The sequence below is a fragment of the Primulina eburnea genome, chromosome 12, assembly GCF_022965805.1.
Source record: "Primulina eburnea isolate SZY01 chromosome 12, ASM2296580v1, whole genome shotgun sequence".
Taxonomy (NCBI): Eukaryota; Viridiplantae; Streptophyta; class Magnoliopsida; order Lamiales; family Gesneriaceae; genus Primulina; species Primulina eburnea.
In genome coordinates, this window is record NC_133112.1 from 8,935,307 (window position 1) to 8,960,899 (window position 25,593).

A 25,593-nucleotide genomic window follows, 5' to 3' on the forward strand; every position below is an offset into this window, starting at 1 on the left:
CCTTGTTATTCTTTTATTTTGGATGAATATATCAAAATTAGTCAATATTAATATATGAAACATGCGAGTGAACGCACTCTATAATTATGTAACAATATGCCAAGTGACCGGGAAAATATCAAGATCTCATATATATATATATATATATATATATATATATATATATATATATATATATATATATATATATATATAGGTTGGTTTGCAAAAGAATTGAAAGGAAATTTCATAAATAAAAAACATTATTTGATTGAGGCTATATTTCAAATTACATGAACCGGAAAATTAATCGAATCATTTAAATTATCTTTTATTTTGATACGTGCGTAGTTCACAACCATAATAACTAAATCACTAGTCTCTGTGGGAGGAATATGAAATTGTTTTAAATTTACTAATTGATTAATTAGTGTACTTGTTAAAATAATGATAAATGGCCATACTTGAAAAACTATATATAAATTGGACTTTTTTTAATTAATGTTTAAAATTTATTCACAGATACAATACATAAGAACATATACACAAGCTGATGATACGAGGATTTCCAATTCCTTATGTTCCGCATTAATAAGATAACACCTATGATGGTACAAAAATTTCTCAATATTGTTGCTCCTAAGTCAGTGAAGTATCCATTCAAAAAGATATTCATAATATTGTCTGGGACAAGTCGCGAGAAAACTAAAAAATATCATCATGTCTCACGATTCTAATATCTTCCAATTTTAAACTTTTTTAAAAAAGATGACCATCAAATTAATATCATAAGATACGATTAACAATCATGCATGCAATTCAGCCATCAAACTTACAACATCAAATAAACAACATTCTAGGTTTCTCTACATTGATAACGAAAATAACATGAAACAACTGGCCACCTCCTGAAGCTTATACCTTCATAAAAAGGTTTTGAACTCATGAAAATAAACAAATCCGAACTTGTCTCCAACTTCTGACATCTTTTTACACACATACTATGAATTATGTTGCTTCCGTTTTTCCAGATGCTCAAGGATCTTTCTTCCGTAGAGATTGCTTTGCATGGATGCTGCATTTATTTGGATCAATTTTCTCAGAGCATCATGGGCGTGTCCCTATTCTTGCACAATAAGAAGTAATATATAACATAAACTCAAAGCTCAAGCTAAATCTTCCCAGATCAAACAGTGAAATGTCGATTGGTATACGATATCAAGATCGTCTAACCTTAGAATTTTTTAAGGCTGATTGAATGACGAAATTCCCAAAAGGATCCACTAGAAGCTTTGTCGCATAGGGACTCGTTAAAAGCTCCATTGTTATTGAAGCAGCATGCATTTGTCCAGAATGAAACAAAATTTTTTCCACAACATTACTAGAATATTTGTTGCACGAGAGAGATGCAAAACATCCTTGGAACCATTTATAAAGATCTGCTGCGACTTCAGGTATCCTCATTCCAAGAAGGTGTTGCACCACATATTTTCTAGACATGGTTGAAGAATATAGTATCAGACATTGTAACAAAATAAAACTTGGGATACATATATAGAAAAAGCAAAGGTGTTTTTGGCATCAAACCCAAAGGGATCTCCAGCCAAATGCACGGCATTAACTATTATCTCACTAATCAACCGATCTCTAGCTTCTCCATGATGGTTTTCCATGCATGACTGAAGCACGCAACACCCACTTCTGTTGGTTGCTAGTTTTAAGCAGTTGTCTGCTATCTCATTTAAAAGATGCTGCTAAGAGAAATCCAATGTTCAATTGCTGATCCAGCTGATCGAAATAAGTTATGCCAACACTAAGGTTTTAAAACAGCAAATCTTGGAAAGGAGAAAAATGATATCAAGTAATTATTGGCAAATCAGGAAGTCAAGAATGATGCCTGGGTACCTTGTGATATACGTGGACAGCTTTGTTTCCATTATATGCACACTTTTTCATTAAAAAAATAAAAACTTTTGATAGCACATGGTTATAGAGCAATATCTGTTCACCTACAAAGGCCATGCAACCAACTTTTTTTTGTAGCACAAGAGGTCATGAGATAACAGTATTCCACATCAAACATGTAAAGAAAATTCAAGTTGTAAAAGCTTTAAATAAGAAACGAAGATTTGAAGTTGTGACTATTACAGTTAAATGATATACGGAGTAAAGTGTTACATGTGTGGAAGCTGTCAACAAAAGTATACATGAATAAGAGCCATTTAAAATCCAGCTGTCAGTGGAATGGCAATCTTCGATGCCCGTTGGTGAAACAAAAAAGAATAAATTATAAGTTGAAAAATATATCCGTAATATTAAAAATCTAAATTTCACTTTTACCCACAAAAATCTAGTCTCGGGTCAATAGTAACAGGTTCAGACTATCACATCCAATGGGCTGCGAAGCATGACAACCATGCTTTCCTTCAACAGTTTTTATCAAGTATTTAATTTGTGGGATAAAAAGGTATTACGGACTGGTCATGCTCCATTTGGAATGCATTAGAGAAATCTCACAATAAATTTTATAGTTTCATTAAGATGAAAATCAGAACGATGAAAGTTGTTTGCTACCTTTAAGGAAGATATTTGAGAAGTCACAAAGGCTAAGAAAGCAATAAAACGAGTATTTGTGAGGTACTTACTTTCAACGGACAATCATTTTCATGAAACTAAAAAGAAACAAAAGTTAAATAATCACCAAAATCGACATTGTCATCCATAAAATCAAATAATTCAGAATCACCAAATTTTTGCAAGTGAAGTTTGAAGGCGTGACAGATTGTAGGAAATTCCAAAACAAATTGAGTTATACTATGGCTAGTAAATGAATCACATATAATAATCTGAATATGACAATGAATACTTTAAAAAACAAAAGCGACTCCATGATTGAGCACCACCAATATTCACCACATATCGATATAAGTTTTAAACACACGTCTATCGTCCATTCTTATAGTCTATTGACATTATATGAGAAATGAAAGCACCAATCAATGACTTTAACTAAGGATTGTCCAATCAACAGGTGAAACTTGCTAATCTCATCTTATAAAGGCAGAGTATTTGCTTACTAATACAAGGAAATAAATGCACGTAACATTGCTTATCACCTCATTATATTCTCCAGAGAAGTATTTTACACAGTATATGATAACATGCTGGCCACTGGGGTCATTAGCCAAAGCAATAGCAGCAGGGCTCAGAGCAGACATTAGCAATGAAATTTGCTGCGGCTCGGTTAGCTTCTCTAATATCGTGTTCATTGCTTTAGCCCTGAAGAACCAACCGCACTCCACATAAAAAATATACACCACAATAGCATCCGTAAAAACTTAACAAGTTCAAAATATTTACGGGTCAATACCCGTATGAGTTGATGCAAACATTGACGAGCTTAAATGGGAACTTTGTCAGGGCCAAAATGATCCTAGTCCTTTGTTCTTAATTGCAAAACACAAAAAGTTTCTCAAAAAATTGACTTCAAGACTGATTTTTCATCACCTCATATAAAAATTCCATCACTTTAGATAGAACTGTCTCAATTTCTCGCTCATTCATCCCCTCCAATTTCAACTTCAAAATATCACTCCATATCTGATCTCTTGCTAATGGGACAATTTTACCTCTCAAGTTTTCCAAAGTTAATTGTTGCTGCCATTTGTTCAAATTTTGATTATTGTACACACTAGATCTGGGACTACAAAAGTTATTTAATTTATGGTCGTCAAAACTATCGGGTAATGAAAAATTGCCTTGTTTTAGAGAGGGTGAAGATGGCAATCCGAAATCGGCTTTTCTCGACAATTGTTGCTTTCCATGCAAGTAACAGAACTCATAACTGTGAGAAGCAGCATCAGGAAAATGTCGTCTGTCATGATACATCTATTTTAGCGGATGGTCACCTGCATCAAAGAACGGGCCACTACCATAAAAACCTGTTCTTTGCGGGCCCACAAGGAGATCTTGGCGGGCCCCAAGAAATGAAGACCCATTGGTCCCACCATTGTTACTACTGTGAGCCCAAGCCCGGAATGCAAGCTGTTGTTTTCTCCGAAAACGTCGTTAAAGGAACAGAGTTAGCCGATGAAACGCCATTATGGGTAGCCAGAGGGCCAAGAGACGACAGCATTTGACCATGAGATCGAAAATCTGGGGAGACGGTCAGGTTTGAAAAGGCTGATTCGATTGCAATATCGGAATTTGTGATCAAAGGATTCTGTGTGTGAGTTTCTGGGAAATGGGAGTGTAAGTACGGGTGGAGAAGATGATGTTCCGGCGGCTGAGACAGCGGAGGATAAAGGTTTTGAGGGATTTTCGCTCCATCTCCTCAACGAACCCAAGCGTATCTATGTGATACTCAGGATTAGAAAGGGTTTTATTTGGGGGTTTTCTTTAATAAGGCAAAAACTTGTGTGAGATGGTCTCATGGGTCAAATTTTGTGAGACGGATTTTTATATGGGTAATCTATGAAATAATATTGCTTTTTATGCTAAGAGTACTACTTTTTATGGTGAATATGAGTAGGGTTGACCCGTCTCACAGATTGAGATTCGTGAGACGGTCTCACATGAGACCTACTCCTTTAATAAAACGTAGACAAATAGTACTCTGTATTTATCTAAAAAAATTGACCAGATATTTAAATGGGAAAGTAGCTCTTTTTAACCCTAAATTTTATTTATTTTTTATTTTGATTCAATTTGTTTTATTTTGTATTTTGATTCATTAATTATTAAAATTTTGATTTATTTTCTTGATTTTTCATTAACTTTGATTTTTATTTTTTAAAATTTTATTTGACTGTAGTGCTGACATAATATGATAACTTATTGATGTGTCTACTACCATCATGTTAATAATTAGTCATAAACTGCCTGCATGGGCTTAGCTCAGTTGGTCAGCAGCAGTAAATCTTGGAGCAATGACCAGGGATCGAGTCTCGCAAGCGGCAGTGTGGGAGTTAAATTCCCTCCAATGAGGGGGAGCTCCTTGTGCGCGGCGTAGCATAAGGTCTAGCTGCTGCTGGTTGACTGAGTCACCATGATTTACCTCCTCTCACATTCCTGTCGGGCCGGGGATGAGAGGCGCCTAAGGTGAGCGATTTCACCTTTTGGAGCAATAATTAGTCATAAACTAAAATTTAGTGCATCAAAAACAAAATTTGACAAATTAGTTGGAAAAAATTTAATTTCGATAAATAAATAATCGTTAAGATATAAATAAAGTTACTTGAAAAGGTTCGAGCCCAAAAAAGAACCATTTTTTTGTCATCTGACGGAAAATTTATTTTACCAAGAAAATAAGTAGGTAAAACATTGATATATAACAGATTTTTCATATTTATTCTTAAGATGGGAAAAAAATTTATTTTATATTCTCCAACAATTTAACTTTCATTATATATTTGTGTAGCGAGATTTTATATTACAGTAATATATAGTTATATTATAGCTAGCCCATTCAGTTATTGCATCAATCTACAATTAATTTCAGTCAAACATACAAATCTTACTCGTGTAATATATATCAATTATCGATTCAAGCAACTGTCTCTTTTAAAAAATTAGAATAACTTATAACAATTTAATTCGAATATGTTTATATCGTAAAACAATTTAACTGTTGTTATTGATCGATTGTTATGTGGATTTTAGACAATTAATTATTGTTCTAAAATAATTATTACTATTTTTCAGTTTTTGTTTATGGCAAAATTAGAATAACTTATAACAATTTAATTCGAATATGTTTATATCGTAAATAATACTCCTTTATTTATAGATAGTTGACCGATATATCTCGATCGTTTAGCATGAATATTCTTATTTGTACTGAAAAATTAATCCAAATCAAGCTAAATCGATTATATACTGAAAAGTTTTTACCATTTATTTGAGCCAAAAATCTTATTAATTCAAAGATAATCGAAAGTTTTACCCGTTGAAATATTTGGTATATTTATTTTATTTTATTTTTTAGAAAAGGAGAAGACATGCAATAAAAGGGGAGATGATTTGGTGAAGATTCTTGAAAATCGATTTTGCGCCAAAGTAAAGATTGGACCAATTGACGGATAGTACGATATTGATTCATCAACACCTACGAGATATGTATGAACTTTGAAAACTCCGTCACGATTTTATGTAATAAATTAAAAAACTCTTTTTAGGTTGTGATAGATTGTATAATTTGTATAAAATGATTTGATTTGAGTAATGGATTGAAATTACATAACTTGATATATTGATATTTGTCCACAAATAAGTCCAAGAATTTAAAATTTCATCTCTTAAATCGGTTGACATATATGCAATTATCGTTCAATTACTAAAAAAAAAAAAAATCATATGTTAGCAAAAAATTGAAACTATATTATAACTTTCCACTTCCATGTACAAAGTATATTAATGAGTTGTAGATACATGGCAAAAAAGTACAAGCCTATTTTATCTAAATCTCATTAAAATCGATCCCAGCTACATGTATTTATGGTGTAATTAACTCACAAATCTTCATTGATTTTGAATATGGTCCTAAGTTCTAGTGTAAGCAAATGAACGGGAACCGAAGCAGGAAACGAGGTTGGTGCCACGGAATAAAAGATACACGATAAATGCTACGTACGAGGATGCCCCCACTATGATACCAAACAACAATCCATGAACCTCTGACATGAAAAAATCCACCAAAATGTATCCATTTATTGTTATTACCAACGTAGACACACCACAATCTGTCCTCTGAAAAAACAAGATATTACTGGAAAAAATCAGTTTGCTTCATTCGTATATATATATGATAAATGAGTGGTTTCAGCTTATTCTATAGGATCTAAAATTGTCGTTCTACCAAAATCTATAGATCATGTTAATATGCGATTCGGATAGCCTTTTAAATGGTGCGTTAAGATAAGTGCAGTGTTTTGATTGTTGTACTTGTCCCGCATAAACAGTAATAAATAGCGGAGATGAATCTAATTTTTTGTTTTAACAAACTTAGCACGAGTCATTATAATATATGCCCTTGAGTAGAATTTGAATGCAAGTTAATTCGAGCATGATGTTGCTCGAGCTTGACTCGACCATGACCAGAGTCGTCAAATTTTTGCAATTGATGGCAATAATATTAACAGAAAACATACCTCCAAAACAGTTCCAATCTTGAATCCACCCATAATCTGTTCGTTTGACATCAAGTGAACAAGAGGTATAACTGCAAATGGTATTTGCATGGCCTGAAGCACATTAATCCATTCATTTAAAAAACATCGAGAAACTCCTCCGAGCGATTAAAAACAATAGCCACAATAATAGTCGGCAAAATGGCACAACTTCTGGTGATCAATGATCTTAGCCATCTTTTCAGCTGCAGATTCAGAAACCCACCCATAATAAAATGTCCAGCATATGTCCCCGTAATGGTGCTGCTTTGTCTAGCTGCTAGAAGACCGACGCCCCAAATGTAAAGAATCGGAAACTTGCTGCTTCCGTATCTTTCTTGAAGTTATTCTCCAGCATTTATAGATGAGAACCATATGAAGGGTCTTTCTCTCTCATGATGACCATCACTAGGGTTTGAAGAAGCTTTCTAACAAAGCTACCATCGTTTCATCTTCCAAGATCAGCTTTAATTCACATATTTAGAGGGAACATTGGTTAAGTCATTAATTAAATAGGCTTCTCAACCGTTTCCTCCTAATCACATTACTCATCCAGTTCATTCTCCTTGGGCCCGATATTTCCACGTCATTTCGTAAAAATTTACTCAAACTTTTCGGCTGCCTCTGATTGGTGAAGGTTATTTTTTTTAAAATTTGAAATTAATGATTTTACCGCCGCCCAAACTTTTTCAAAACTTTAAAAATTTCCTCCACTAACAGTCCTCCACGTGGACTGACTTGTGATTATCTGAATTTTTTTCAATTTGCAGCATTGATAGTCTTACCTTGCTATTATACTCGATCGTGTTTAAGCTTATCTTGCAGGTGCTAAATTCAAACCTTCTCGATCAATCAAGAAAATGGCTGCCTCTATTGCTCACAACACAGTTTCTGTCAACTTTGCGTTAGTATTCGCCATGCCCAACAAGTCTATGCAAGCCATGTTTCGCACGATAGAACATTCTGGGCTTCGCTCTTTTCTGGGTTGCAGGTACAGATACTCCGACACACTTTTGAAGGAATGCTTTGACTCTGCATACATGAAGAACGGAGAAATTTTTTGTGCCGTTCAAAACAAAAACCACTAGTTCACCCAGAAGATGTTTGCTGACTTGTTCAGCTTACCCATGGCTTGAGTTACTGATTTCTCCACACTGCCAGTTGGAAATATTGACATTTGGCGTAGTCTTTCTCAAACACAGATTCTTCAATTTCTCATCCAACATGTCAAAAACGCGATTTGAAGATTGAATTCAGACTGTTGGCTGATATTGTGGCAAAAAGACTACTTGCCAAGGCTGGTGCATATGATAAAATAACCTTAGAGAAATTTCTTGTTATGGCCACCATCTCATCCAAATTGTGGATAAACTGGTCTGATGTTCTACTCAAGATATTGGTAGCTATGATCAATGAAGAAAACCAATCGCAAGGCTTTGCAGTTCCAATCTGCCACATGCTGATCGACGCAGGGGTTCAAACGGTTGATATGATAGAATTTGGAAAAACCAACCTATTCAACTAGGTAACGGTTGAAAAATTTATCAAAAAATCGACCGAATGATGAGGAAATAGTCTCTGTCAAAACCGAAACTGGGGAAGAATTTGTGAAACAGAAGAAGATATCAAAGACCTTTTCAACACCCAAAGAAACCAAAAGGAACCTGGTTCTAAAATCCAGTTCCGATGATGAATCCAAGGATGAAATTCCCGTCTCTCAAGTTTTTAAGAAGAGACGAACTGAAACATCAAAGACAACAAAGATCAAACTTGTTAAACATCTCTCTGCACCACTAATTCATGCCCCAATCCCCACAATTTCAGCCACGAAGCTCAAAGGGATTCAAATTACTGAAACAGAGATTGAGTCCTCTTACTCAGGAGTTCCTATCATTTTCTCCACAGATAAGGGCAAACAAGTAATGATTGAAAATCCGCCAAAAATCAATTCGGTTCATACAGCCATAGTCCTCACCAGCAAACGTGTCAATGAGACCATCTAGAAGAAGATGAAGATGTTTGATCAATGGGTTCAATATCGGATTACTTTAACTTTTGACTCATTACTTCAAACCGACAAAATAAAAGCAGCCGCCAAGCTTGAACAGTCCATTTTGGAATGGACAGAGACATCTGATATTCAAACCGCTCTACGACGTCGAGACTTTTTGGAACTTCGGATGAAAGAAAGTACTCTCCGAGTCATCATTCTATTAAAAAGGAAAAATTTTGATCCCTTTTGTCATATGGCCAAGAATGATTCAACTCTTATCTCTCAACTTGAGATGGATGCATTATCTCTTTCTATGCAGGTTGCTCTAATGCGACAGGATCTCAATCTTCCAGCAGTTACAAAACAGGGTAGTTCGACTCTATGATAGAAATACATTAAAACCAGTGCTCTAAACAGCTTCAAGCCATCTCCACAAATAAGGATTACTCATCTACTTCACCCGGTACAAGCACTGACCTTTATCACAGTACTTACCGTAACAGCTCAACCGACTGATGAGAAGAACACTCTGACTCCTTCTGAAAATATCAAGCCAGAAGACATTCCAAGTGCTGAAAAACAATGTCATCAGATTGCTTCCGAGATCCTATCTGTATCTCAAACAATCTCTGACATAGATGTGTCTGCACAACTACCTCCACATCATCTTTCAAAAGCACAAACTCTTTCTGTTGATGAGGCAGTGAAGTTTTTATCTGATTTTGATAAAGCTGTCACATTTCAAAAAAACTCGGGTTCTCCAACAGGCTCTCCCGCTAATGATGATCCAACAGCTCTTCCAGAACAGCTGTTGACGTTTCCCAAGGAATTGCAGGAAATCGAGCTGATCAATCCTTCGATGCCTACACACTCTCCTCCACCTAGTCCTTTATCAGCAAAAACAGAGGAACCAAATGTCACCGGCTCTAAAACCTCTGCTTCCATTGATGATATTTATCAAATCATTGAGAGCATTACGGCTGAACTACATGAGCCAGAACCGTCACAAATTGCTAAAAAATTATCTTCCTCTCAACTGGTCTCTCTCAAGAATAGCTTACTATCTGGAGAAGGCAATTCTAAAGAACAAGAATTTCAAGAAGAAAGTTGCCAACAGCAAATTCTGACCAGACTCATCACGATGGATCAATCCATTCTGGCTCTCAATCGAAACCAATTTGATCTAAAGGAGTCCTTTCAGTCAATGAAGTCTGCTTTCCGAAATGATCTTTCCACCATGGAAAAAAGTATATCCCTCCAGCAAGCAAAACACAATTTTGCACATGTTAGCCTATGCCTTGGCCTATCGGAGCAAATGACTCGTCTTCAAACAAATCTAGAACAATGCATTAATGCCCCAGGTGCCCAGCTTGAAGAAATTACGACTTTTCTTGTTCATGGTGATGTCAAAAAGGGGGAAAGAGAGCGACAACGGGTAATTCAAGAAGCAGAATTATCTGTTATGAAGGAATTGCATGAGTTGAAAAAAAAAAAAGAAGACAAGGCCAAAGGAGTAGAACAAAGTAAAGGTCCAAAGAAACACTAAGTTGCCTATTTTCTTACAACAGTTGGTTATTTTGAATATTATAATTTTATTTACTTAATGAAATACAATATTTTCGCTCTATATATCTTCTTCAAAATTATTATGTTACATAGCCTTACAAGTAGGTTTTGTCATCACCAAAAAGGGAGAAATTGTTAAGAAATTATTATTCCCAAGAATTTTGGTGTATGACAAAAACAAGACAGCATGAAAACAGCTGCAGTTTATATATGTGACACATATCAGTTCAACCGTCCAACTCAACAGATGGAATATCTTTCTAACCGGATCACTAAAGAGAACCATTTATTGCTCCAAGACATTCTATGACCGGCTTAATACATTACACCGCCTTGAAGTTAACGTATCTGTACATCAGTTCCAAGAACAATCTGCATTTATGTCTCTATCCCAGAAAAGAAAGACCAAGTATAGAGTTCAAGTTCTGAAGCTAAAAACAGTTACCATAAAAGGAACTCCTCAAGAAAAGCGCTTTAGAACTATGCTGAGCAAAAGGAACATTAAATGCGTTTATTGAAGAATGGTTAATGTTCATAAAGACGACAGCGACACATCTGTTCAGAAGATCAGGTTAACGTTGTTGTGTCCTTCCCGACCTTTAAGAAGATCGTGTATAATAACGGAGGAGTGTGCTAGCCCCAAAAACAACTCTCGATCGACAGCTAAAACTCACGTTGCTTGCATACACAAAGATCTCATAGCGCTATCAAAAGCCTACACACTTTATCGCTCTTTCAACACGCTTTGAACATAATTACATTTGGTCATCTAAGGATCAATTTCGTGCTACTCAAACCAAACTGATTGTTCATATCAGTAACCTTTTGGTTATTTGATTTAGTTTTGGTGTTTGGTGAACTAAGTTTTCTTAAATATCCATTAGTGTAAAGTGATCACTAAGAGTTTCAAAACAGACAGTGTGATAAGTCCTGATTGGAGTGGGCTGTTGCAAAAATTTGTAAAGTCAAAGCCTTTTAGTGGAAATCTTCCTAATAAGGAAGAAGGAGTGACGTAGGAGTATTCATTCTCCGAACGTCCATAAAAATCTTTTGTCACTTTACTTTTCACAAACACTTGTTTTTCTTATCTCTAATTGTTGATTAAGCCTGTTAACGTGTTTAAAGTTTCTATTGGAGATTGTGAACCGGTTTCTGCACTTAATAGTGGTTCACATTTCCAACCGTTTGAAAAGAATTTTCAACCGCCTAAAAATGGTTGAATTAAACATTTTAAAGAAGAAAATTTGAAAGAGTTCATTCACCCCTCTCTAAACTCTTTCCCGATCCTAACAGGGTCAATATATTGTAGTTGGGGATTCTCCGCTCACCTACTGGTGAATATATCCTATGTGATCTTATAAGTTAATACTGCAAGAAGTCTCTGGTCAGAGCAATAAAATGTGTTTTAGGGAAGGTGGTTCTATAGTTGCACATCCGATGCCATTATTATTATTATTCAAATATGCATCACATTGTTATCGAATTAATTAGCAACTCTCGATATACCAATGGTTGCAGATTCGATCGGGATATACTTGGTTGAAGGGAACATACTATACATTAACCATAGCATAAGGTTCTTGCAGGCACTATCAGTGATACTTAGGGGATCATGGGGTGATGCTACTAGATGCTCTTACCGTGATCCGATGAGTGCAATCAGAGTTGGGTTCTGACATTCTTGATCAAGTGGTTGATGAAAAGAATGGAGCTAATTAGGGTAAGCTCGAATAAGAACAAATGTTGTTCTGAATCACAAAGAAGTTGTGAACTCACAGCTAGATGTATTCCTGAACCATTGAGGGTCACAAAAATACTGATTCTTATCTACACGAACAAAAAAAATTAAATTCAAAGAGTTGGATTTTAATAATAAATTTAATATGATTAAATTTCAAGGCTTATAATAATGATTATAAGTAAGCACGAAAATTCGAATAAAAGTTATATTTTTGAAATATTGGATTTGAAACATGTATATATATATATATATATATATATATATATATATATATATATATATATATATATATATATATATATATATATATATATATATATATATATATATATATTATGGGCATTTCAATGAATGGAAAAAGAGGTGTCCATGTGATGCATTTTAAAATTGATTGGACAATGCATTTAAAGTGTGGGGAACTAAGAAATTAAAAAAAGGAACATGCAATTCAATTGGAAAAAAAGGAACATGCAATTCAATTGTGAAATCAAATATTATCCGAGGAAATCTAATGCAGCAGCTGATGTACTGAGTCGAAAGGTATGTTCTTTATCCTTATCGACAATTGGTGTTTCGAATTTGATTAAAGATTGCTATTTTTCTGGATTAGTATTTGAAACAGATTGTAAACCTTTGAGACTGTGTACTATTCAAGTTGAACCAGAACTGATTTTCAGAATTAAAGAAACACAGAAAGTTGATCAAAATATCCAGAATTCGATTATGATGATCAGATCAGGGCATCAATCCGAATATCAGGTTCGTGATAATGTATTATATGTGAATAATCGTCTTGTTGTGCCAGATGTTTCAAACTTGAAACAGCAGATTCTGACAGAAGCACACGTTAGTCGATTTAGTATTCATCCTAGTGGCAGAAAGATGTATAATGATCTGAAGAAACAGTTTTGGTGGAAACAGATGAAATCAGACATTGCAAATTTTGTATCCAGATGTCTGAATTGCCAACAGGTGAAAGCAAAAAGAAAGAAACCAGGAGGTCTATTACATAGCTTAACGATTCCAGAATGGAAATGGGATCACATTTACATAGATTTTCTGACGAAGCTACCACGATCCTCTCGAGGTTGTGATTCGATTTGGGTCGTTATTGACATATTGACCATATCATCATGTTTTATTCCTTATCGAATGACGTACAGACATGACCAGATGGCAGAGATTTATGTCAGAGAAGTGGTTAGATTGCATGGAGTGTCAAAGTCCATTGTATCAGATCGAGATCCTCGATTTGCTTCACACTTTTGGCACAGTTTGCAACAAGCTCTAGGTACGAAGTTACATCTGAGTACATCATATCTTCCTCAGGCAGACGGACAGTCGGAAAGAACTATCCAGACATTGGAAGATATGCTTAGAGTCTTAGTGCTAGATTTTGGCACTAATTGGCAAGATTCCTTACCACTTTGTGAATTCTCATACAACAACAGCTATCAGAAGAGTATAGAGATGGCTCCGTTTGAAGCTTTGTATGGCAAGAAGTGCAGATCTCCTCTTTATTGGGATGATACCTCCGAGGTACCTGAACTTGGACCTGATTCGAGATATGACTGAGAAACTTGAGCTGATTCAGCAGAGAATGAAGACAGCTCAGGATAGATAGGCTAAATACGCGAATATTCGACGTCGACCGTTAGAATTTGAGGAAAGAGACAGAGTATTTTTTGAAGATTTATCCATTCAGAGGCATTGTCAGATTTGGCAAGAGAAGAAAGTTATCTACACGTTATATCGGTCCATATGAGATTTTGGAGAAGATAGGTGATCGCGCCTATCGACTAGCTATTCCTCCATCTCTATCTGGGATACATGACATCTTTCATTTATCTATGCTACGGAAATATCTCCCTGATGCTTCTCATATTCTTCAGCCAGACGAGGCCGAGCTTGACGAAACTCTGAGTTATGTTGAAAAGCCACTTCAGATTCTTGATCGTAAAGAAAAGCGACTCAGAACGAAGATTATTCCACTTGTGAAAGTTCACTGGAGTCGTCATGGCATTGAAAAAGCTACTTGGAAAACTGAATCAGATATGAGACAGAAATTTCCAGATTTATTTCACTAATGTGAGTTTCTTATTCGTTCATGTTATATATATTTGTATTTGATTCTGAATTTGATTGCCTTCGATTTCGAGGACGAAATCATGTCTTAGAGGTAAAGAATTGTAAGGCCTCAGATTTCATTATTGCAATCCAGAATTAATGTATTGATAAATTGATGTGAGTATAGAAGGAAAAGCTGAGGAACACGTGGGGGAAAGCATATGTTGTGTGTGGAATCCAGCAGACCTCGTGCACATGCGCGGAGATGCAGCGCGCATATGCGCGAGAAGCACATGCCGAGACAGTAAGTCTCGCGCATATGCGCGAGAAGAGGCGCGCATATGCACGAGCAGATGGATTGGCTAAGCGCTGAGACAGGAAGTCTCGCGCATATGCGCGAGAATCGGACGCGCATATGCGCGAGCAGTGATGTATGAAAACATGCCACTTGTCTTGCCATGCATATTTACATGTAGAAACAATCTCCATTTCCTTCAAAAAGTGCAGCTAAGGCCGAGGAAGCCATGGAAGCTTCAAGCTTTTCAACTTTTATAATTGTGATTTTGCAAGATCCGTCCGTCCGATTTCCAATCCGAGTTTAGTTATGTGTTCCTCTCATCGAAGGCTTCAAAGGATGTAAGTTTTCTTATGTTCCTGTATGGTTTGAAATTTGATGTTGGAAGAAATCATGATATGATTTATACTATGTGTTCTTAAGATATCGGTAAACATAGAATCGAAATTGAATCGAAGAACGGACACCGTATTTAATTGTTATCATTTTACAGTTATATTAAAATGGGGTTATACAGATTTGGTATTACAATTGTGTTTGTTGATTTATTATGAATTGTTGAGATTGGCCGTTGGTTGTTTGTACTGCCGGTATCTCGAGATTGCGCCGTTATGCCGTCAGAATTTATTGAGATTGAGTATTGAGCAATTCATTTCTTTTGTTGAGTTGTATGTGATATTGTACTTCTCGAATATCATTCCAGATTGGTATTGAAGATTTGAAGTCGATAATTCAACTTCAAAATCAGTAGAAGAACGAGTCAAAGCCAAACCCCGATAAAAGAAAAGTATAAATCAATGTTAAACCAGTATTGATAACTCGAGTAAGATGTAACTTTAGTTTCCCAAAACCACATACTTAATTGTTATTGTTTTGATATAACTGAATTTATTGAATGTGTATGATTGTTCTATTGATTTATAGAAAGGCATAGAATAGAAGATAGATATTGTGAAAGAGTCATTGGCAGAGGTGTCAGGTCACTGGACGTTTGGTTTATATCGATGCGCTTAGTAGTAGATCGACTCCTATTATAGATACTCGATATAGTGTACCGAAGTTCGGGAATAAGAACGTACCACCATCTAGCAGGGGAGAGTAGGTGGGAGACTTCTTGCATTCTTATTCAAACCGGGATCCCTAGATAAGAGTCGAGTCAAAGATTAAGAGTCAAAGAGTTTGATTTACAGTTTTGTATCGATTTATGTTTCTCAGATTATGATACATGCTATTTGATAAATGTTTATGCTTTTGTATATGTTTATATAAAATGCATGTATACGTTGTTTATACTAGGAATATATTTCTCACCGGAGTTATCCGGCTGTTGTTGTGTTTCTATGTGTGCATGACAACAGGTGGGACAAGATCAGGGTCGAGAAGATGATGAAAGATCGAGATTAGAGTGGTGATCCGGGCTTAAATGTAGAGCTGGATTTCAACACATGATATGTAGTTGATAAACATTAGTTTGTTATGACTTTGTTTTAAACAAGTTTGTTTCGTGGATCATGTTGTAGATTTTAAACTTGATGTTGTAAAATAAATAAGATTGATTATCACATGTTGTCACAATTTGTACACTTGTGTATTTTAAAAAAAAAAATCGACCTAGTTTATTTAATTGATCCATTTAATCCCAATGATGATTAAGAAATGAGTTAGCGTCTGAGTCCCCACATAGATACTGGATGTGGTTCTCATCTATGCAATGATTTGCAGGTGATGACAATAAGTAAGAGGCTTAGGGATGGTGAGACCTTCCTAAGAATGGGCAATGGAGCAAGAGTTGCGGCTAGTGCTATAGGAGATATTTACTTGATGTTAGACAATAATTTTAAGTTGTTATTAAGAGATGTTTTATATGTTCCAAATTTGGTTAAAAACATTGTATCAATTTCTATGCTTGATAAAGATGGATTTTCTTGTTTATTTGCTAAAGGTGTTTGCAAAATTTACAAGAATGAATGTTTGATTGGAACAGGAGAATTACGAAACGATCTCTACAACTTAAAAATAAAAGATATTCCTATTGACAATGTCCATGTAAACATGATTTCAACAACAAATAAAAAAAGAAAGATAGTCTTAATCAAGCACACTTATGGCATGCTAAGCTATGACATATTTCCTAAAAAAGGTTGCACAAGTTAATAGGAAAGGGCATGTTTGATCAGTCAGACATAAACTCTCTTGAGACATGTGATTCATGTCTGAAAGGAAAAATGAACAAGACCCTTTTCCTAGGGAAATTAGAGCGTGCACATGATCTACTGGAATTTAATCCATACAAATGTGTGTGACCCGCTAAGTGTTAGCACAAAATATGGGCAATCGTACTTCATTACCTTTACTGATGACTTTTCGAAATATGGGTATGTGTATTTGATGAAATACAAGTCTGAAACTTCTGAAAAATTCAAAGCATTCAGAAATGAAGTAGAGAAACAATTAGGAAAGAGTACTAAAACACTTCGATCTTATCGAGGTGGAGAATACTTAAGTACTGAATTTAAAGACTATCTTAAAGAGAATGAGATTCTCTCACAGTGGACCCCACCTGCCACACAACAGATGAATGGTGTGTCAGAACATCGTAATTGTACATTGATGGACACAGTGCGATCTATGATGAGATTCACTGAATTGCCGCCATCCTTTTGGGGATTTGTGCTTGAAACAGAGGCAATGTTGTTGAACAATATTCATACAAAAGTAGTGGATAAAACTCCATATGAGATTTGGATGGGAAAATCTCACAAATATTCTTTCTTAAAAATATGGAGATGTCCTACTTATGTGAAGCAGGCAGTGGGAAAAATTGGATAGTAGAGCCAATTTGTGCTACTTTGTGGGATATCCAAGAAATTCTGCTGGATATTATTTCTTTGATTCAAAAGAAACAAAAGTGTTTGTTTCAAGGAATGCCACCGTTTTAGAGAAGGAGTTTTTATTGGATAGAAAAGGCAGGATGATAGAACTTGAAGAAATTCAAGAAACACCCACTGATGAAAATGAAGAACCTACACCCCAACAGCCAGTTGATGAGACACAAGCTCCAAGGAGATCCGAAAGGGTCTCAAGACCACCTAATAAGATGAGCCTACTTCTTGAAGAGGGCCAAGATGAGCCTATTCCTGGATGTGATCCAAGGAACTTCAAAGAAGCCTTATCAGATGCCGATTCATTTAAATGGCTTGAAGCCATGCAGTCCGAGATGGATTCCATGTATTCGAACCAAGTATGGACCTTAGTAAATCCACTTGAGGGAATTGTTCCCATAGGAAGCAAATGGGTTTATAAAAAAAACTTGGGGCAGATGGGAAGGTAATGACCTTCAAAGCTAGACTGGTAGCAAAAGGGTTTATAAAAAAAACTTGGGGCAGATGGGAAGGTAATGACCTTCAAAGATAGACTGGTAGCAAAAGGATATATACAAAGACAAGGAATTGACTATGAGGAAACTTTTTTTCCAGTCGCAATGTTCAAGTCAATTAGGATATTGCTAGCTATAGCAGCATAGTATGACTATGAAATATGGCAGATGGATGTAAAAACAACGTTCCTTAATGGTGATATTAAGGAAGAGATTTACATGTCTCAACTGAAGGATTCACATCAGTAGGAAGTGAGCATAAAGTATGCAAACTTCAGAGATCCATTTATGGACTCAAACAGGCATCAAGGAGTTAGAATCTCATATTTGACAACAATATCAAAGAGTTTGATTTTGTTAAGAATTCTGAGGAGTCTTGTGTATACAAAAAGGTTAATGGGAGCGCAGTGACATTCCTAGTACTTTATGTTGATGACATACTAATCAGTGGGAATGATGTAGTGATGTTACAGTCAACTAAAATATGGTTAGCTAGTAAATTCTCCTTGAAGGATATGAATGAAGCATCATATGTATTGGGAATACAGATCTACAGGGATAGATCATAGAAGATGTTAGGGCTTACCCAATCCACTTATATTGATACCATACTGAGGAGATTCTCTATGGAGGAGTCCAAGAGAGGATATCTCCCAATGTGTCATGGTACGAGTCTATCCAAGTCTATGTGCCCTAAGACTGATGATGAGATAAAATCTATGACCCACATTTCATATGCATCTAGCTATTGGCAGTATCATCTATGGTATGATATCTACTCGACCTGATATTGCTTTTGCACTGAGTGTTGCAAGCAGATATCAGTCGAATCTTGGTCCATTGCATTGGAAAGCCGTGAAGGATATTCTTAAGTACTTGAGAAGAACTAAGAATTTTTTCATGGTCTATGTGAATGGAGATTAAAATTGGAAGGATATACTGATTCTAGTTTCCAATCAGATGTGGATGATTCGAAATCAAGATCTGGATTTGTATTCAAGCTCAATGGTGATGTTGTCTCTTGGAAGAGTTCCAAGCAAGACACCACAGCGGACTCGACCACTGAGGCAGAATACATAACTCCATTAGCTGCAGCAAAGGAGGCAGTTTGGATGAGGAATTTTGTCCAAGAGTTGAGCGTTATACCTCAAGGAGTTGATCCAGTCCCAGTGTCCTGTGACAACACCAGTGCCATTGCGCAAGCAAAGGAGCCGAGGTCTCATCAGCGATCCAAACATAGAATGAGGAAGTTCCAAATCATCTGGGAAATTGTGGGAAGAGGAGACATATCAGCAGAAAAAGTCACCTCTGCAGATAACGTTGCTGATCCACTAACAAAGCCCCTGCCAGGACCATTGTTTGAGAAGCATCGTGAAGCAATGGGTCTAAGATCTATGGGTAGATGGCTATAGGCAAGTGAGAGATTGTTAGAGTAGGTGCCCAACAAGCCAACTTGTTGCTACGGTTTTATTGACTCTAATGTAAAACAATCTTTATTTTAATAATATTTTATGATTTTAATCATCTTATGACATTTACTTTTTCTGTATACCCATGCAAGCTGCATAGATAAAGTCCTTGAATATACAATAAGTACCATGAGATCTGCCTTTCAACTTAAGATCATGAAACTTATTAGGAAGTGTACTGTATATTCTAAATCAGTTCCTAGTTGATTCAGCCGCCTAAAACAAGGATAAAGTCGCTCGAGCTTGAGACTAGCATCTGTGATGAAAACGTCATGTTTCATCGACAAGGGCATGGAGAGGTCCATTCATACAGATGGGTGATCATATGATAATGTACTGAACAACCCTCCCTCGGACTTTTCAAGTGGTTATCAATTATCGAGTGGAATAGTCTACGGCTATGGTTGTACACCATTAGTCCTTTGACCCAAGACAATATGGAGGCTCTGCGTATTAGCATGCACTTTGACTCGTTTACCGATTCCACTGAGGGTCATAAGGTGGCGTGTGGGGTGTAGTTTCCAAATACATAGGAGCCAATATATTGTAGTTGGAGATTCACCGCTCACCTATGGGTGAAGATATCCTATGTGATCTTATAAGTTAATAGTGCAAGAAGTCTCTGGTCAGAGCAATAAATGTGTTTTAGGGATCGTGGTCCTCTAGTTGCACACCCAATGTCACTATTATTACTCAAAGATACGTCACATTGTTATCGAATTAATTAGCAACTCTCGATATACCAATGGTTGCATATTTGATCGAAATATACTTGGTTGAAGGGAACATACTGTACATTAACCATAGCATAAGGTTCTTGCAGGCACTATCAGTGATATCTAGGGGATCATGGGGCGATGCTACTAGACGCTCTTACCGTGATCCGATGAGTGCAATCAGATTTGGGTTCTGACATTCTTGATCAAGGGGTTGATGAAAAAAATGAAGCTAATTAGGGTAAGCTCGAATAAGAACAAATGTTGTTCTGAATCACAAATAAGTTGTGAACTCACAGCTAGCTGTATTCCTGAACCATTGAGGGTCATACAAATACTGATTGTTATATACCCGAACAAAAATAATTAAATTCAAAGAGTTAGATTTAATAATAATAAATTTAATATGATTAAATTTCAAGGCTTATACTAGTGATTATAAGTAAGCACAAAAAATCGAATAAAAGTTATATTTTTGAAATATCGGATTTGTTGAGTTATTATTATTATGTAGATATTATAAATATATATATATATATATATATATATATATATATATATATATATTTAAATTAGTGAGCATTTCAATGAATGGAAAAAGAGGTGTCCACGTGATGCATTTTAAAATTGATTGGACAATGCATTTAAAGTGTGGGAAACTAAGAAATGAAAAAAAGGAACATGCAATTCAATTGATATACGGAAGAATTGAAATGATAATGTTTTAAAAATGATAGTAGGACAATCATTCATTAAATGAGCCATGTAATAAAATAGAGGTGTGATTGAAGAAGGGTTTTTCAATAATTCTTGCTTCTCTCTTAACTTCGCTCTCAATTAATTGATGAAATAAATTTTTATTTGATTTTCGTACTTCTTGATTTGTTTGGAGAAAATCAGATAGTTGTCTAGTGTCAACTATTTTGAGGAAGATATATACAGTTGGTGGACCGGATTTTGGTTGTTCGTAATAGCGGCAAAGTCAAGTCATACAATCAGATTTGGACAAGATTGTCGTCACCACGATCTAGGTTGTGTGGTAATCTATATCTGTGTATTTATTTTATTTGCACGTATATATTAAATATGAATCAAAGACAATCGATCGTCCCTGAAGTATCGTATGTCTAAAAATTTTAAATTTCCGTTGCATTTTATATCTGTTTTCGGGACAAACCCAACACTAACATCCCCAAAGTCTCCTAGAAGTTAAGATAACGACACAATCTCAGAAACTACAAAGGAAATTCTTCATCAGGTTTTCTTTGATCTAGAATCAGATTACAGTAATGTAGAAAAAGGGAATGAAATCGCATAAACCCATCAAGAACCTGGCATAGACCAGATTCTAAGGGATGGGCAAATGACTTGGTTCTCCAATCTTCTTCCAGAAGTGGACCTTCTGCAAGATCTACACGTTTTCATGGTTCACCAAACACTCCAGTAGCTAATTCCAGTGGGACTAAACATCAGCAAGTGATGGACTTGGATCCATGATTTATTTGATGTCATGCGAGACGATACACCGGAGATACTGAAGGACACTCCTACACCTCTCAATGCTGTGAAAATAACTTCGCCAAACAAAAAACGGGTTTCTCGCCCTCACAGTCAGGTACCCAAGTTTGATTCAAGTTCGCCAGCAAGGTTCAGAAATGGAGTCAAATACATACTCAAATCTGTTCCCTCTTTCCCACCTCTTACCCCGTGTATCAATCCCATAAGCAATTCTCAAAATTGCAGTGGCAGTGACCAAGACCTCGAGTAGGTGCACAAACTGTGCACTCTAGTTCTGATTCGTGAATGTGGCACCATCTTGGTTGCTACTTGCTACACTGTTCGAAATTTTATTGTTTACAGTTAACATGCTGAAAGTTTGCTCGGTGACTGCTATGCTTAACAATCATCAAACAAGACTTGTTATTAGCTGATGTTGAAGTTCAACATGACATGCCAGACAGCAGTACAACAGGTTTGTATTTTCTTTATATGAATGAATGCATACGATTGTATGAAGATCAACAGTGGTACATAAATTCTTCGCATTAAAGACTGACAATGATCCGATTAGAAGAGCAATGAAATCCTCAAGTTTAGCGTCTCATAAAACATCACCTGCTTCTTTGTATTCCATTGTTTCGCACATGTAATGTTGGACACTTGAGTTTATACAGATAACTTATGCATGTAATCTGTAATGGATTTCTTATCTGATGAACAGTTCCAGTTGGGCACCCAAATCCTTGTTTGTACCAATTTGTTTGTACGTATTTACACGGTTTTACTCTCTATCATTACAAATAAATAATATTTTGTTTAGCTTTGTATAAAAAAAATTGAGATGTATTTCCTTTCCCAGAAATATTTTTTATTTTTAAAAATAAAACCAATAATTATTATTTTCCTAAAAATAAAATTTCATTGGTATCATTAATATCATCATAATTAAAGTAATGCATATATTTCAAAATTTCGATACATAATTCTCCATTCATTATTTTCATAAATATCAATTTATGTGTAATTAGTATTATAATTACATAAGATCTTGTTAATCTATTAACTTTTATTCATTTTCATAAGATTTGTTAATTTTTTTGACATATCAAATCCACCTTTATTATTATTATTATTATTATTATTATTATTATTATTATTATTATTATTATTATTATAGTAAAAAAACTAATAATAACCCAAAAATAAATAGTTTAAGTAATAGGGTTATTACCGAGAAGAGTCGACGATAATAAATTATTGTTAAATATGTTGATAATAAATAATAAGACTTATGATATTATTATTAATAAAAAAATATTAAAATTAAAAATAATAAGCATTTATAAACATAACAGTATTGGAAATATATTTTTTTGCACGTAAAAATTGCAGACGTGCCAGAGTGTCAAATATATTCAGGCAAAAACTTGTGTGAGACGGTCTCACGGGTCGTATTTGTGAGACGGATCTCTTATTTGGGTCACCCATGAAAAAGTATTACTTTTGATGCTAAAAGTATTACTTTTTATTGTGAATATGGGTAGGATTGACCCGTCTCACGGATTATGACCCGTGAGACGGTCTCACATGAGACTCACTCATATATTCATTCGGTTGTTGGTTCTAATTTTCTCGTTAAGCTAACAAAATTAAAAATTTAAATGAGGAATGTGATGACATTTTCAAAAAAACATGAACAACATTTAATTTAAGGCAAAAACTTATGTGAGACGGTCTCACGGGTATTATTTGTGAGACGGATCTCTTATTTGGGTCATCCATAAAAGAGTATTACTTTTTATGCTAATAGTACTATTTTTTATTGTGAATATGGGTATTGTTGACTCGTCTCACAGATTATGATCCGTGAGACGGTCTTACATGAGACTCACTCTTAATTTAATTGTGTTATTAGAAATTGGGAAAAGATTTTACAACGAAAATCAGAAAAAGTTGAACAAATATGATAAGATAATTGAGATAAACTAAAGATGAAATAAAACTGAAAATTTGTATAAGTTTTTGTTGTAAAGATTTTTGTTGATAAATTTGTCGAGAGCTTTGATTATTTTTTTGTTGATGAATTGTTGAGAGCCACATTCTCGTTATTAAGGGTGTCAAAAATTATTCCAACCCGATAATCTGATCCCGAGTCGACCCGAAAAAATCAGGTTATGATAAGAGGGTTTTCAAGTTCGGGTCAACTTCTTCATATGTGTGGTATTCTTTACAAACTAACCAAATTTCAAGTGGGCTTTGGTTGATGGACTTTGACAATTTACAGATTTTGTGCAAACTTAAGATTTAACGGCCGATAAACTTGAGTAGGTCTCATGTGAGACCGTCTCACGGATCTCAATTTGTGAGACGGGTCAACCCTGCCCATATTCACAATAAAAAGTAATACTCTTAGCATAAAAAGTAATACTTTTTCATGGATTATCCAAATAAAGATCCGTCTCACAAAATACGACCCGTGAGATCGTCTCACACAAATTTTTTCCGATAAACTTTCACAAGATTTGGATCTGACAAAAATATAATAAACAGTAAAGATAACAAATTAATATTAAAAATATTATTAGTAAATAATAAGATCGATAGTATTAATAATAAGAACTAATTAACTCTTTTTAATACATATTTATTTATTTATTTATTTTTATTATTACCAATCATTCTTGTTGTTATTATATATTGTTAATTTATTATTATTATTTATTACCATTATTTTTATTGTTATTATTTTATTTATAATTGTTTTATAATTACTATTATTATTAATTTAATTCTTTGTATTCTTCTTCGTGATACTATTTGAAATAAAAAAAATGGTGAGCAGTGAATTACAGTTGTAATGCCCGAGATTTTTATGTCGTGTTAAATACGATTATAGATTTTTAATCGAAACGATTATGAAGAGACTAAGCGAGACACGAAATGAGACCACGTGTGAAAAATGATGCGCGAGAACAGAAGGATTGGCGCACATGCGCGACTATATGCGAGCACATGCGCGAGGGTTCCTATAGGGTTGTGATATATATATATATATATATATATATATATATATATATATATATATATCAACGTACATGCAAAAAGCCAAGTGGCTCGGTGTGCCTACTGCACGTCTCGCGTATATATATATATATATATATATATATATATATATATATATATATATATATATATATATATATATATATATATATATATTAGCTTTTGAATTTTAGAATTCGATTTGCGATCGATCCGTCCGTTAGATTTTAAATTTGACTTCGGTACTGTGTTCCTATCAACGCAGGCTACTACAGGACGTAAGTTTTATTACGTTTTGACATATTTTGAGATTATGATGTTGTTGGAATTAAATACACGTCATATATATTGTTCTTGATATGTTAGATAGCGTAGAATCGAAGTCAGATTCAGAAACAGACTGAATATGGAATTGTTATGAATTTCAGAATGAAATTGACTAAAATTGATATCAGATTTGTACGGTGGTTGATCGTAAATTATGGGAATTAGTAGATACTGGTTTGGTATCACAGATATCGCAAGATTGTACTGTTGTACCGTCAGAATTTGATAAAACAGAGATGTTGTGATTTGATTAGAATATTGATACAGAATATTGATATTGTCATTGCCAGATTGAACAGTGACAGACTTTGATTGTATCAGAGCGACGACAAGAAAGGTATAAATTAATGTTGAGA

General features: G+C 34.9%; 1 protein-coding gene across 3 annotated transcripts; it reads right to left on the bottom strand.

Annotated features, from left to right (window-relative positions):
- Positions 1-857: 857 nt before the first annotated feature.
- Positions 858-3,574, bottom strand: LOC140808024 (pumilio homolog 12-like). Of its 3 annotated transcripts, none has more exons than XR_012112792.1 (5): positions 3,350-3,574; positions 3,096-3,258; positions 1,602-1,730; positions 1,213-1,471; positions 858-1,100 (listed from the first exon to the last, which is right to left on the bottom strand). XR_012112792.1 is itself a non-coding variant. In XM_073165021.1 (5 exons), the coding sequence occupies exons 2-5, from the start codon at positions 3,246-3,248 to the stop codon at positions 981-983; spliced, it is 696 nt and encodes a 231-aa protein (XP_073021122.1). In that variant the 5' UTR covers positions 3,249-3,258; positions 3,350-3,574; the 3' UTR covers positions 858-980. The 3 variants fall into 3 exon arrangements, 2 of the variants coding, with proteins under 2 accessions (XP_073021122.1, XP_073021123.1); XM_073165021.1 differs by having other exon boundaries at positions 1,567-1,730; XM_073165022.1 differs by having other exon boundaries at positions 1,567-1,730; positions 3,096-3,275.
- Between the last annotated feature and the right edge of the window lie 22,019 nt (positions 3,575-25,593).

What these genes read in the sequence shown, in the direction of transcription:
- LOC140808024 (XM_073165021.1), bottom strand. Translation starts at nt 3,248, where the DNA reads ATGAACACGATATTAGAGAAGCTAACCGAGCCGCAGCAAATTTCATTG. An exon ending in TCTCTGGAGAATATAATGAG is followed by an intron (nt 1,731 to 3,095) that starts GTGATAAGCAAT and finishes TTCTCTTAGCAG; the next exon opens with CATCTTTTAAATGAGATAGC. An exon ending in CAGCCTTAAAAAATTCTAAG is followed by an intron (nt 1,101 to 1,212) that starts GTTAGACGATCT and finishes GTGCAAGAATAG; the next exon opens with GGACACGCCCATGATGCTCT.